This window comes from Drosophila teissieri, unplaced genomic scaffold (genome assembly GCF_016746235.2).
Source record: "Drosophila teissieri strain GT53w unplaced genomic scaffold, Prin_Dtei_1.1 Segkk51_quiver_pilon_scaf, whole genome shotgun sequence".
NCBI classification, from domain to species: Eukaryota; Metazoa; Arthropoda; class Insecta; order Diptera; family Drosophilidae; genus Drosophila; species Drosophila teissieri.
The window spans coordinates 59,894-74,525 of NW_025225011.1; the positions used below are offsets into that span (position 1 = coordinate 59,894).

The window sequence follows — 14,632 nt, forward strand, 5'->3', positions numbered from 1 at the left end:
CAAAATCTTTTATCTGATTTCCATCTTCATCATTTACTTGTAAAAAATATTCCCAGACTTTGCTACGACCTCTTTTCCCCTTTAACGAATATACACCGTTCTCCAATTTCTGTTTTATTACAGTCGCCGACTCCTCGATAAACGATGCGTCGCCTGACGTTAGCTATATAAACGATTTTATTATTTTTTTTTTTACTATTCTTTTTTAAATATTTATATTTTATATATTCGTATTAGACAAATGCTACAATATTATTAAATAAGACGCACACGCACATAATAATACACAAACACAGAAAACTTAGACTTACCTCCGCGCTGTCCGAACTCATTTTACACAATGACAACATAAAGTATTCAGAGTACTCTGAATTTCTATTGAAAATTCATTGGCTTCATTTAGTTTTCGCGCGCATTCATTGACTTCATTTCGCTCGGGTGCCCAAAACTCCGAACGCATACGAAGTGAACGCAAAGAGATCGCGACAACTGAATGGTATGTATTCTGAATACATACTAAAACGAATGAGTACTCTAAATACAAACAAAGAGAATGGTGTTATGCAGCCCTCTAACGCACACGTCATCGGCTTACATCCAACATTCAAATTTAACTGTTTAAAAAACGATTTTGGCTTTATAGACCTTCATGTAAAACTAATTTTAACCAATGTTGTTGTGGGCGTTAGAGTGGGCGTGGCAATATGAATCAATAAACTTGCGCTGCGTCTATGTCTCTGGAGTCGGTATGCTAAATCTCAACTTTCTAGCTTTTGTAGCTCCTGAGATCTCGACGTTCATACGGACAGACGGACATGGTCATATCGACTCGGCTATTGATCCTGATCCAGAATATATATACATTTTATGGTCGGAAACGCTTCCTTCTGCCTGTTACATACTAGTCAACAAATCTAGTATACCCCATTACTCTACGAGTAACGGGTATAAATATTACTAAACTTTGTACATCCCACGATGAAGATTGCCTGAGAAAAGACAAGACCAGCTTAAACCGCCTTAACTTTAAAAAGAGAGCCCTTTTTTTTTTGTTTGGCCTCTCTTTCGAACCGCTCTCCGCTCCTCTACTACTGCGGTGAATTCCTTTTCCTCTATTTCATGCTTTGGCTCTCACGCCAAGAATAGGTGGTCTCTCGCTTAAAAACGGGAAGAGGATGGTGAGTGTGGGATGAAAAGAGAAGAAAGGTAAAGGGAATTACCCTATATTGTCAATTCTTTCTTTTAAATAATAACCTAAGCCAAACTCCTGACATACAAAGGCGGAATATTTTTCCAATCGTATTTAAACTTTAAACTTTTCTCCTGCTTTTTCTGGTTTGCTTATCAAGCAGTATTCACGGCTGGTGCAAAGTAGATAATGCTATATTAGAGATGTAAAATGGGGTGTAAAATGAAATAATAAAATCGACGCATTAACGGTGGAGCTGCTGGGGTCTGGATGCCTTTTAGTCCTGAAGGCGTGTTTTCCTTAGTCTTCTTAGCCGGGAAATAAGACATCACTGGCCTTTTTTGTTTGTTTATTTAAATTTTTGTGTGCCACCTGTAATCGAGAAGTGTGTCTACACATTCGTGGAAGCGGACGTCTTTCGATAGCGCTGCGCGAAAATCTCGTGTTAACGTGGTTGTGCTGAACAGTGTTAGCGGCAAATCTGCAAAAACAAACGGTGGACTTGTGCCATAGTTCTGCGCGTAACCTAGGCGTGCTGAATGACCGCGTCTTCCAGGTGGTTAGCAAAATATATAAGTTTGCAATTCTTGCAGCTGATAAAACAGCTGACAGCGCTGCCAACTTATCTCGGTGGGCGATCATGAGCGAGTGGCGTTGCCACATCAACCGTAAGACCAGTGCTGAGGTGCGAACGTTGGGCGCGCAATTTCAAAATTAAATTCAAAATTTGATTTAATTTAATTTAAACAAATAAGTGCCACGCATAACAAGCTCGAAAAAATGAGCAGCGATCAAAAGAATGAGCGTAGAAGCTCCGTCAACCCAAGAAATGCTTGCTACTCCTATTTCTCAACTAGAGATATAGATCAAAATCAGAAGTCGACAAAGAGCAACTCGACTCTACTGACCGTCGACAGCAAGAGAGCCAGCTCTTGCTCACCCTCTCTGCTCACCCCAACTCCCGCATCATGGAGTTACCAATGCCAAACCCCATCACCGCCGGCTTCGCTGAATGAAGCTCCAACAACAAGCAGTGCTAAAATTTCTGCAGTAAACTCACCACCAATAATCAAACCAACTACCAATACTGCGAGCTCGGTCCCAAAGGCCGCACAACAAAATAAAATGGCAACAAAAACAGTTAGCCACGATAAGCAACAAGCGGGCCCGGCTATACAGACCGGTATGGACCGCTACATCCAGATTAAGCGCAAGCTTAGTCCACCCAACACGGTTGGCAATAAACCAAAGATCAATCGAACCAACAAAAGCACCGATCAAACGAGGAGCTCCAATGAAAACCGATTCTCCATCTTAGCAGAGGCGGACAACAACCAACCAGAGTTGGGGCAGGAGACCCAAAGGAAACCTAAGCCCCCACCTATTTACATAAGGGAAAAAAGTTCAAGCGCCCTGGTCAACAAAATTGTTGCGCTGGTCGGGGACGAGAATTTCCATGTTGTTCCGCTTATTAAAGGGAACATACACGAAACAAAGGTTCAAACGAAGTCCGAAGAACACTTCCGAGCTGTGTCTAAGTACCTGGAAGACACAAAAAAGAACTTTTACACCTATCAACTAAAAAGCAGCAAGGGACTGCAAGTTGTGCTAAAAGGTATAGAACCTGACGTCACCCCCTCCGAAATTCAGGAAGCCCTTAAGGCCAGGGGCTTCTGTGCCAAAAATGTTAGCAATATTGTTAACAGAAACAAAAAACCGCAACCACTTTTCAAGGTAGAGCTCGAACCAGATAGCAAAGCCTTAAAGAAAAACGAAGTGCACCCGATCTACAAGCTGCAGCTCTTACTGCATCGAAGAATCACCGTGGAAGAACCCCACAAACGCAACGGCCCTGTTCAATGCACAAACTGCCAAGAGTATGGACACACCAAGACATACTGCACACTTCGGACGGTCTGCGTAGTCTGCGGAGACTTCCATAACTCCGTAAACTGCCCCGCAAACAAAGAAGACCCCCAAATGAAAAAATGTGGCAACTGTGGAGGAAACCATACGGCAAACTACAGAGGCTGTGCGGTCTACAAGGAGCTGAAGAGTCGCATGCGACGAGCGACAGCTACGCACCAACAACATTTCGCCAAGGCAGCCAGATCATCTTTTGGGCAGCTAGATACAACCAAGGGAATCTCCTACGCCGAAGCACTAAGAACAGGCATGGAAAATCCGCCCCAGCCTCACTCAGAAAATGCTCAGCAGGTTCCAGTGCAGCCGCAAAGCAAATTGGAATCTATGATGTTCACCATGCAACAAAGTATGATGGAACTTATGTCATTCATGAAAACAACCATGCAAACCCTTGTTCAGAACCAGAACATGGTAATTCAGTTGCTTGTAGCACAACAGTCCAAATAATAAATGACTAACCTACGTATATCCATGTGGAATGCCAACGGTATTTCACGGCATAAACTTGAAATAACTCAATTCCTAAACGTAAATCACATCGACGCCATGCTGCTGGTTGAAACGCACCTCACAGGGAGATATAACTTCTATATAAGAGGCTATACCTTTTACCGCACAGATCATCCGGATGGCAAGGCCCACGGCGGAACGGGCATCTTAATCAGAGAACGCATCAAACACCACCTCGATTTAATATCTCTGAAGGTCAATTCATGGACTTCTACAACACTCTGGGGGATCGCTTCATAGCCGCAGGAGACTACAACGCCAAACACACGCACTGGGGATCACGCCTCGTGACTCCCAAGGGAAGGCAACTGTATAATGCACTTATAAAGGTGAGCAATAAACTGGACTACGTTTCCCCTGGTAGCCCCACATATTGGCCTGCAGACCCAAAAAAGGTCCCAGATCTAATTGATTTCGCGGTGACAAAAAACATCCCACGCAATTTAATAAGCGCCATAGCACTACCGGATCTCTCATCTGACCACTCGCCTTTGTTGATAAGCCTTCTTCAAAGCCCAGAAATTGCGGACCACCCCCACATGCTGACGTCGCACAACACTAACTGGATGAAATACAGAAAGTATGTGAGTTCCCACATTGAGCTAACTCCCCAACTAAATATCGAAGCGGACATCGACTGCTCCACCGCCGCACTGGAAGAGGTACTCGTCACAGCAGCTAGGATCTCAACCCCAAAACGGAAGGATGCGGAATTTAAGAAGTTCAAAACCAACCGGCAAATTGAACAGCTGGTTCTGGAAAAGAGGCGTCTGCGACGAGCGTGGCAAACCAGCAGATCGCCATGTTCAAAGCAACGTCTTACTGAAGCCACCCGCAATCTAAACCGGGCCCTGAAGCAAGAAGCTGAAAATGAACAACTTAAATATATTGGAAAACTCTCGCCAACTAGCACAAAGCATCCCTTGTGGAGGGCTCACCCAAATCTAAGCTCTCCAATTCAAACCGTCACTCCTATAAGGAATTCTTCAGGGTGCTGGGCCCGCAGCGACAAAGATAGAGCCGAATCATTTGCCTTACATCTCAGAGGCGTATTCCAGCCGAACCCTGCAGCAAATGATTATGTTCCTCCGCAAATCCACCTCGAAACTGAATCCACGCCAACTACATTTCAGCCGACCGAGATCAAAAAAGTCATCAGGGAGCTAAAACCAAAAAAGGCTCCAGGCGGTGACCTAATAACTACAAAAATGATAATGGAACTTCCGTACTGTGCTATTAAGGTCATCTGCAAACTCTTCAATGGAATCATAAGTCTCGGCTACTATCCAAGGAAATGGAAAAAATCAATTATTATAATGATACCGAAGCCCGGAAAAGATCACACGATTCCGTCATCTTACAGACCAATAAGTTTATTATCATGCCTGTCCAAATTATTCGAAAAATGCCTTCTAACGCGCATAATACCATATATGGGGGCCCACAACATTATTCCAGCCCATCAATTTGGCTTCAGAGAAAAACACGGAACTATAGAGCAGGTAAACAGAATAACATCAGAAATTCGCACAGCCTTCGAACATAGGGAATATTGCAGCGCGATATTTCTCGACGTATCTCAAGCATTCGACCGTGTCTGGCTCAAAGGTCTCATGCATAAAATCAAAACACACCTGCCCGGGTACACCCATAAACTCCTTGAATCCTACCTCTACAATAGAGCCTTCGCAGTAAGATGCAATACAACAATTTCCGATAGCTACACTATCGAAGCTGGGGTCCCTCAAGGTAGCGCACTTGGGCCAACTCTATTCGTCCTTTACACAGCAGATATTCCCACGAGTGACCGACTAACAACATCCACCTTCGCCGACGACACTGCGATCCTTAGCCGCTCCAGATGCCCAGTCCGTGCAACAACCCAACTCGCCAACCATCTCGTGGTAGTCGAGAAGTGGCTATCTGACTGGCGTATTAAAATAAACGAACAAAAGTGTAAACACATAACGTTTACCCTTAACAGACAAACTTGCCCTCCGCTCTGTATGAATAGCACGCAGATCCCTCAAGTTAATGAAGTAACGTATCTCGGCATCCACCTCGACAGACGTCTAACATGGCATAGACATATCAAATGCAAGAAACTGCACCTAAAACTGAAAGCCAGCAGCCTCCACTGGATTATAAACTCACGATCGCCCTTGTGCCTGGACTACAAGGTCCTGCTCTACAACTCCACTCTTAAGCCAATCTGGACGTATGGCTCCCAGCTGTGGGGGAACGCGAGCAGAACCAACATAGACATCATTCAGCGAGCCCAATCAAAGATCCTGCGAACTATCACTGGGGCACCATGGTATATTCGTAACCAAAACATCCACAGGGACCTCGGCATTCTCGCAGTAAAAGATGAAATAGACAAGCAAAAAGCGTCGTACAATGAAAAACTATCGGTCCACCCAAATCCTCTAGCAAGGGTCTTGACTCGGGTCTCCAGCCGAACCCGCTTGCAACGTACAGACCTTCCAACCCAGCCATAACTTGTCAGGGCCACTGTCTCAGTCTACATGACTCCTAGTTAGGTTATAGTATAAGATTTGATACACTTATTGTTAGTCTCGTAAATGAGAAGATTCAATAAATAAAAGCAAAGCATTTAAAAAAAAAAAAAAAAAAAAAAAACCTGTAATTTTACGGCCTTAAAAAAAATCTTTGGGGCACAGTACAAGCACAACACTTACCCTCTCAAGGTTGGCACTGAATGTAGAAACAATATATAAACAATATACTGCTGCCGTGCAGCGGATGCTGAATCTCAGTTTGGAATCAGTTCTGATTTCTAAAAATCCACCAGTTGGAGAAATGTCTGACATAATGGGCTTAATTTACATTATTCCTTCCTTATTCTATGCCCTCGGGGCTAGGCCTTACCTCTCGCTTGCTCTAATTTGCTGGCTTAAGTTAAGTAATAAGAACAATAACTAAAATATGAACGTTGGTAATTAACTTATTTTTTGAAATGGAAAATTTTGATAACCAAAAATGGACAAGATAACATCGTCTAGCTCAGAGCCCTTAATAAGGTCATTTGACGCTGAAAGGATGAAATAACTTTCTGATAAGACACCAAGAGACATAGCCTTGAGTCTAAAAATGCCGTCCGTTGAATTAAATAACTCATATGCAGTCACGACCAGCTCTGCCACCTTTGTTACTAGCACAGTCACTACATCCGTTGTGAATACTACTATAACAAATATGGTACGTTCCCAAACTGGTACTAGTGCTTGTTCTTCACTAGAGTCGTCCCTGAAAATGCCTAGTAAAAGTAGTTTGTTTCAAATGCCACTTGTCTCTCTTAGCAGAAAACAAGCTAATACATGCAAAGCAAAAACAATCAAGAAAACCAAAATTACACAAATCAATGTCATTAATAGTTCAACTAAAACGTCTGGGGTGAGCACCGTAAGGAGCAATCGCTTTGCTGCCCTTGCGAAAGAGGCTGAGGAAGTTCTGGCAACGGACACTTGTGCAGATGATGACATCCCTACTTCAAGCTCACGTATGCATCAAGGTCAGACTCAGCATACAAGGGCATCACCGATACCCTCAGCTATCTGTGTATACTGCAATCAAAGTACGACATCCGTACATCTAAATCGGGCATCTCTCGTATATATACAACTGACGCAATGTCATTCAGAATGGTAGTCAGAACACTCTCTGAAGTGAATTGTGAGTTTTGGCACCACCAATTGAGCAATTTAGACTGGTCCTTAAAAACATTCACTCCGCCGTTCCTAAAGAATTAATTGAGCGAGCTTTCTCTCAAAAGGGTTTCTGTGTTATCGACACTTACTGCCCGAAGAGACCTGACTGGCGAGAAATTCCAATTGAAGATGGATCTGACAAGCAAGCAGTCAATGCTAAAACTAGACAAAATCTATTTTACGTCAATTTAAAGCAAGCACCAAATGTGTCTGATGCGTTGAAAATAACACATGTGGGAAGACACAAGGTTACTATAGAGCGTGTCAACCGTAGAAAGGATCTGGTGCAATGTTTCAATTACTCAATTACTGTCTTAAAAACCCAGTCTGTCGCAAGTGTTCACAGGAGCCAGGAACTCGAGGAAACTCCAGGAACTCCAACTTATGACAGGTAGGTGTACCAGAGAAGTACATGTGTGCGAACTGTGGAAAAAATCATGCATCCAATGACAAAGTCTGTCAGGTGAGAATCGGGCTAATCAAACTAATCAAACTACCTAAGGACGGACTGGAAGGCTCAGCACCAACAATTTCACAAATTCAGAGTCGGTAGTAAAAATGGCTTTTCTTACGCTGAAGTGGCTTGGAGAAACCATCCGCTTCTCGTCCAACTCACATTCCGGAAGAACACGGAATTGATCACAAATTTAAGACGTTGAAAAAAGCCATACAAGATGTTAATTCCCGAATGGATCAACTTTTCAGGCTTGTTCAGGAGTCGATGGATGCCAACAAAGCATTCCGTGAATTGGTACAAAAACTCATTTCCTAATGACTGCGTCAAATATGAAAATCGGATTATGGAACGCAAGCTTTTATAGTTCCTGAGATCGCGACGTTCATACGGACGAACAGACGGACATGGCCAGATTGACTCTGCTATCCTGATAAAGAATAGATATACTTTACATGGTCGGAAACGCTTTCTTCTGCCTATTACATACTTTAGGATAATAAAAGCAAACCTACGCTTAAATATTCAAATAAAAAAACTAGAGTATAATAGTTTGTTAGTTCGTCCTCAGATCCTAATGACTGCGTCAAATATGAAAATCGGATTATGGAACGCACGGGAATTCTCAGAAACAACGATGAGCTAAAAGTTTTCCTTGGTTCCAACTCACTGGATATAATGAGACAGAGACACTGCTATTCTTGCCAGAATTTGGGGTGGTATCAGATCGTGCTCACGTGGCAGGTAACTTCAGGAAGCTATTGCCAACAGTTCATGCCAGATCCTAGCCACAAGCGAACCGTAATAAGCTCTCTGTAGCCAAGTCCTACGACCTGTCCTCTGATCATTTGCCTATCATTGCTGTTCCGCATCATGTACCACAACTTAAAACACGTTGACAACAATTTTTTCTACCTGGCTCCTCTGTTGAGATTTAAAAGCTGAATTGGAAGGAGGATCAATTTAAACATGTACCTAAATAGCACTGAGGAAATCGAGGATGCAATCTCAAGGTTTATGAGCAAAATACAAATAGGTGGTGCCTACGCCAGCCCAAAGTCCTCCCAACACTCTGGTCAATATCAAAGAGGGCAATTGACTCCAAATGCTGCTGCACTCTTGTGCCTCAAAGGAAATACGCTAGAACTGGCGATGCGCGGGTAAATTCCATATATAAAATGTTAGCGAACCGTCTTCAAATGGTCCAGGCAGGCTGAAATTTACGCACACGTGGAGAATGCTAGTCCGGATGCAGCATCCAACTACTCTCTCTGGAAACTAACCAGGCGATTTAAAAGGCAAGTGGTGCCAAAAGCCTTATTAAAAAACCCACTAGGTGGCTGGTGCTTATCTGACTCAGAAAAGGCTGCATTTGCAAAAAAAATGTGCAGAAAAGATTCCAGTTTACATTCATCATTGCAGCTAGAGCTGAAAAAATGTCCCTGCGATCAGCTGGACAACAGAAACATAAAGCACTTTCCATTCAGAGGAGAGTGCTGTTCATAGTTCTCATTTTCAACACGATTCTGAGAGTGGGGTACTTTCCCAAGCTGTGGAAATCGGCAGCCCACTGAAGTTAACTTGTTCTAGCCGATTAGCTTACTTCCGGCCTTAGGGAAAATGCTCGAAAGAGTTATTTTAAAGCGTGTTCTCAACTTGGACAACGTGCCAATGTCGATTCCTAACTGGCAGTATGGATTTCGAAAAAAAGGCACGAGACTACAGAACAACTATATCGTGTTGATAATTTCGCACTGGAGGCTATGGAAGAAAAGAAATACGCTGTGACGGTTTTCATGGATATTCAGCAAGACTTCGACAGGGTGTGGAACAAAGGTCTACAATGTAAGCTTAAGTCGTTGCTTAATCCGCAACTACATCAACTAATTACCAGATTTCTAGAGGATAGGACGTTCTGTGTAACTATAAACGGAATCAAATCTTCGAAAAGTCCAATTTTCGCAGGAGTCCCCCAAGGCAGCGTCCTCGACCCTACATTGTATTCTCTGTACACTGCTGATATGCCAACTCCCAGATCAGTCCGAACTGTGGACAGATGACGTTTTTATTGCAACATACGCTGGTGATGCCGCAGTTCTAGTCAGAAACCCCTAGGAACATAGGAACATAGAAATATACTATAGCAAATGCGCAAATGTTACGTTTTCGACAAGACCGGGAAGCTGCGGTAACATAACGCTTCTTAAGTCCGTGCTGAAGCATAAGCCGTATTATAAATACCTTGGGGTCAACCTGGACAAGAAACTAAACTTTGGACGTCATGCTACATTTTGTTGTCATAAGCTGCAAAAATTTCGTGGCTCCTTAAAAACAAGGTACCCATATATAAAACAATCCTCAGCCCGATTTGGACATATGGCCCACAAGTTTGTGGAATTGCTGCTAAAACACACATAAACAAAATCCGTACAGCTCAAAGTAAAATACTGAGAACAATGTGCAATGCTCCCTGGTACATGCGTACTAGTGAATAGCTCAGAAGTACGAAGACAGGCTGAACCGGCATCCAAATGTTCTCGCTAGACGTTTCTTTGCTATGTCTAATACAATAGTATTACAAGGTCCTATTACTTTTTTGTAGTTACCTGAAGGTACAATAATTTAATTCTACATGTATGCAAATTTTTAATAAAAAAAAAACAGGAACTACAAATGAGGGACTACCTAATGAGGGAGGATATTTTCAGAAGTTTTGAAGATCTAAAGCTGAAGCCTGTATTTCGACATCTGAGAGGCATTGGCAGAGGTGAATTGTTTTTCAATTGAAAAAAAAGCTCGTTGTGTAAATACTTTTGACCACCATGGTATATGTATGTATGTAACATACATATGGTCATATGTTCATACATCATACATAATCACATATGTTCATATGATCATACATCATACATAGTTACATATATATTCATCCCACACATCCCAATACATATGTACACAATTATATGTCGACGCAATTCGAGCTCCGCGAACTGCAAAGTAAAAAGTGAATTTGTGTGGTGAGAAAAAAAAGGCATAATTAATATCGGCCAACTTGTGTGCCCTGTCTTCGGGAATTCCCTTTTTCGCCGGACAGTCCACCGCGTCTGCGATATTTTTTTTTCTGATCTTGATTTTTCGCCACATCATTTTTCTGTCCTTTTACAGACATTAAATACAGTCCATTTCTCTATGCTCCACTGTGCCCATACATATGACACTTTTATACATATTTCGTATACGGAATATGGGCATTTGCCCAATATGCCATTTTTCCAGGAACTAATCTCCGCTAATAAATTTTTAAATTACGAATAAATGTATTTAATAAACTAAAAAAAAATAATATTAATAAACTATTGATTTACGAATAAATATATTAAATAAATTTAAAAAAAAAATAAATTATTAAATAACGAATTAATGTGGGAGAGATATTTCCACATATTCGAATATGAACATTGACGACGCTCTGGACAACGAAAACGCAAAGACAATAATTCAAGGAAAACAGAAGTTGAAGTCGACGATCAACATAATTCAAGGAAAATAGAAGTCGACGTCGACGATCGCAATACGCGGAAAAAGAGAAGTTGAACCAAAAGGAAACTACGACGTATATCAACGATTCTCAGAAGGAAGCGACTGATCCCAATATAAGCGGCGAGAACGCAGACGACGGGGGCAGTTTGTGACGAGAGCCGAGAGAAGACGGAAGTATTCGACGAGAGAAGACTTAAACGACGTGAAGACTATTATCTAATATTAAAATAGATGTTATTAATTAAAACTATACTTATCATAATAATAAAACATCAATATTAATAAATAAAACCCCACATTTTGGGGGCTCGTCCGGGAAAAAACCAAAAAACAGTGAAAACGTGTAGAAAAGTGAACGACGAAAAAATATAAAATTTTGTTTATAAATTCAACGAAAAATGGCGTGTTTAAAAGACTTAATAGCTAATAATATAAAAAACGCTTCGAAAGCAGCTATTTGCACATTACATAAGTTCGTTTTCGAAGAAGAGGGAGACAGGAATAATCGCAAGCGTCTGCGAGAATTTACTGGTTTCAATTACGACGAAAATGCCGCAGCCTACATACGCAAATGCACGTACATTGATGAACATTTAAACGAGAGGGATCTTACATCAATATGCGTAGTTCTCGGAATAAGTCATGATGTAGAAAACGCACCAGAACACATATATCGGAATTTGCAATACGGCAACCTTCTCGCCTACGACGAAAATGGACAAAACGATGAATCAGACGAGGAGAGCGAGAACGACGAAGACAACAAATCAGAAGAAGAAAACCAAATCGACGAAGGAAACAGTGCTCATGGGATAGGCAGAGACCGGAGGAATACACAAGATGAGACACCCCGTTTTGCCATTAGTTTTCGGGACATAGAGGAATCAATAAAACAATTCGATGGCGGTGATGAAACTCCAATAGAGGTGTGGATAAGCGACTTTGAAGATCAAGCCTTGCTTATGGGATGGAACGAACTCCAAAAATTAATTTTTGCTAAAAAGTCGTTAAAGGGTGTCGCAAAACTCTTTGTTTTAAGTGAGAAACGGCTAAATTCGTGGAATGCGTTGAAAAAGTCCCTCTTGAGTGAATTCAAGTCGACAGTGAGCAGCAAGCAGATACACAAACAACTCGGAGAAAGCAAGCGACGTGCGAACGAGAACGCACAAGAATATTTGTACCGGATGAAAGACATTGCATCACGAGGAAAAGTCGAAGAAGAAGCACTTATTCAATACGTGATCGACGGTATTGACGAACTTTCTCTAAACAAATCCGTTTTGTATGGTGCAAGAAATTTATCTGACTTTAAAAGAAAGCTAAAAGATTACCAAATAATAAATATCAAATCAAAATTCTCCGACGGAAGTGTGAAAGGGAAGAAATGGCAGCCAATGTTCAGTGATGCAAAGAGTGACAAAAAAGAGATTGCTTGTTACAACTGCGGTGAAAAGGGACATCTTGCTAATAGCTGTAACAATAAAGAGAAAGGAAGAAAGTGTTTCAAGTGCCACAAATTTGGACATATTTCGAAGAATTGTTCACAAGACGAAAAAAGTGTCAAAGAACATGAACCAAACACTCGAGTTTTGAAAGAAAACAGTGGTTTAACGAGCAAGATCGTTTCGATTAAAAACCAACATTGCATCGCGTTGTTTGATACTGGCAGCAAATTTAATATTTTACGGGAAGACTTATTCAACAAATTGTGTTTACCAAAGTTAGAGGAGTGCAGTATTTATTTGATTGGATTTGGAAAAGATCGCGATTCGAATAAAATCAAGCCGATCGGACAGTGTAATCAAAAAATATGGATCGATAACAATGATTACGATTTAAATTTTCTTATAGTTCCACTCTACTATATGGACACGCAAATGATTATCGGGGAGCAATTATGCTTGCATGCTGAAATTTCTTTTGGACCGAACGGGTTGCGCGTACGAAAACTGTGCAGTTTTGAGGATGAACAGCCGGAAACAAATTTGATGAAAATTGACGCAGGAATCAACAACGATGAATTTGACATTAAGGAATCAGCCAGTGAGGATGCAAAAAACGAAGTGCGTGAACTTTTAATAAATTATATTCCACGAAAATCGCAATCAACAAACATTGAAATGAATATAATTCTGAAAGACGAATCGCCAATATTTTCGCGTCCGCGAAGATTCGCTTTCGCTGAAACTCGTGTTATTGAAGAACAAATCGAACAGTGGCTAACGAGTGGAATAATTGAAGAATCAGACTCCGAATTTACAAGCCCTGTTGTGCTCGCGAAGAAAAGTGACGGTTCGCAACGACTCTGCGTAGACTTCAGGCGTATAAATAAGGATAAAAATAAATCTAAGAAAGCTACTAAGGAAAAGGCCAAAAAGAGCAAGGACAAAAAGGTGGAGAAGAAAAAAAAGGCGGAAAAGGAAAGAGAAAGGGAAAAGGAGAGGAAGAAAGCAGAGCAGGAGCAAGAAAAAGAGAAGCAGAGAAAGAGTAAAAAGGAAAAGGAGAAGGATAAAAAGCGTGAGAAGGAGAAAAAGAAGGCTGCCAAAAAGAAATCAAAGCGCAGAAGAAAAAGTCAAGAGAGCTCGGATTCCAGCGGCAGTGAAGACAGCGATAAGTCCTCCTCCGAATCGTCGTCCTCGAATTCTTCCAGTGAAGAAAGCGACGCTGAACCTCAGTCGAAGATCAATCGCCAGGAGAATGTCCAAAAAATAAGTTTCGAGGAAAGCATCAAGATAGTGATGAATTCAATCTAGAAGGTCCACGATCTAGAGAGTCTAATGGAAATTCGGACGGCCCAAAAAATTCATCAACTTGTGCTGAATATATGAAGTCATGGCCCATTCATGATGTAAATGATGAAAACGAGTCCGAAACGATGTAAAAACTCGACGAGAACGACATAACAAATAAAGATGGCGAAACGACAAGAAAATACGGCGAATATGAGAATGAAATAACGAATAAAGACGAAAGATGTAAAGACGGTGAAAAAGAGGATAAAATCACCAAAAAAAAGACGAAAAATAAAGACGAAACGATGTATAGATGAGGGCAAACAAATTAACGACGATTGGCAGAGCCCTGTGCCGAAAAATAAAGACGATAAAGATGTAAAAACAACGACGACGAATACTAGAGAGAAAACCTATAAAGAAGACAACCAAGCGATGAAAACGACGACGAATAAGATGACGACGAAACATTCGAGACGAATGTTTGTCAGGATGGCCGAATGTGGGAGAGATATTTCCACATATTCGAATATGAACATTGACGACGCTC

At 41.5% G+C, this 14,632-nt stretch overlaps 1 protein-coding gene across 1 annotated transcript; it reads left to right on the forward strand.

Annotated features, from left to right (window-relative positions):
- The first annotated feature begins 9,573 nt into the window (after positions 1-9,573).
- LOC122625662 (101 kDa malaria antigen-like) lies at positions 9,574-14,103 on the forward strand. The gene is made up of 3 exons (XM_043805762.1): positions 9,574-9,655; positions 11,804-12,276; positions 13,702-14,103. The coding sequence occupies exons 1-3, from the start codon at positions 9,574-9,576 to the stop codon at positions 14,101-14,103; spliced, it is 957 nt and encodes a 318-aa protein (XP_043661697.1).
- The last annotated feature ends 529 nt before the right edge of the window (positions 14,104-14,632 follow it).

What these genes read in the sequence shown, in the direction of transcription:
- LOC122625662 (XM_043805762.1), top strand. Translation starts at nt 9,574, where the DNA reads ATGGAAGAAAAGAAATACGCTGTGACGGTTTTCATGGATATTCAGCAA. An exon ending in GTGGAACAAAGGTCTACAAT is followed by an intron (nt 9,656 to 11,803) that starts GTAAGCTTAAGT and finishes CTTCGAAAGCAG; the next exon opens with CTATTTGCACATTACATAAG. An exon ending in GTGATGAAACTCCAATAGAG is followed by an intron (nt 12,277 to 13,701) that starts GTGTGGATAAGC and finishes AATAAATCTAAG; the next exon opens with AAAGCTACTAAGGAAAAGGC.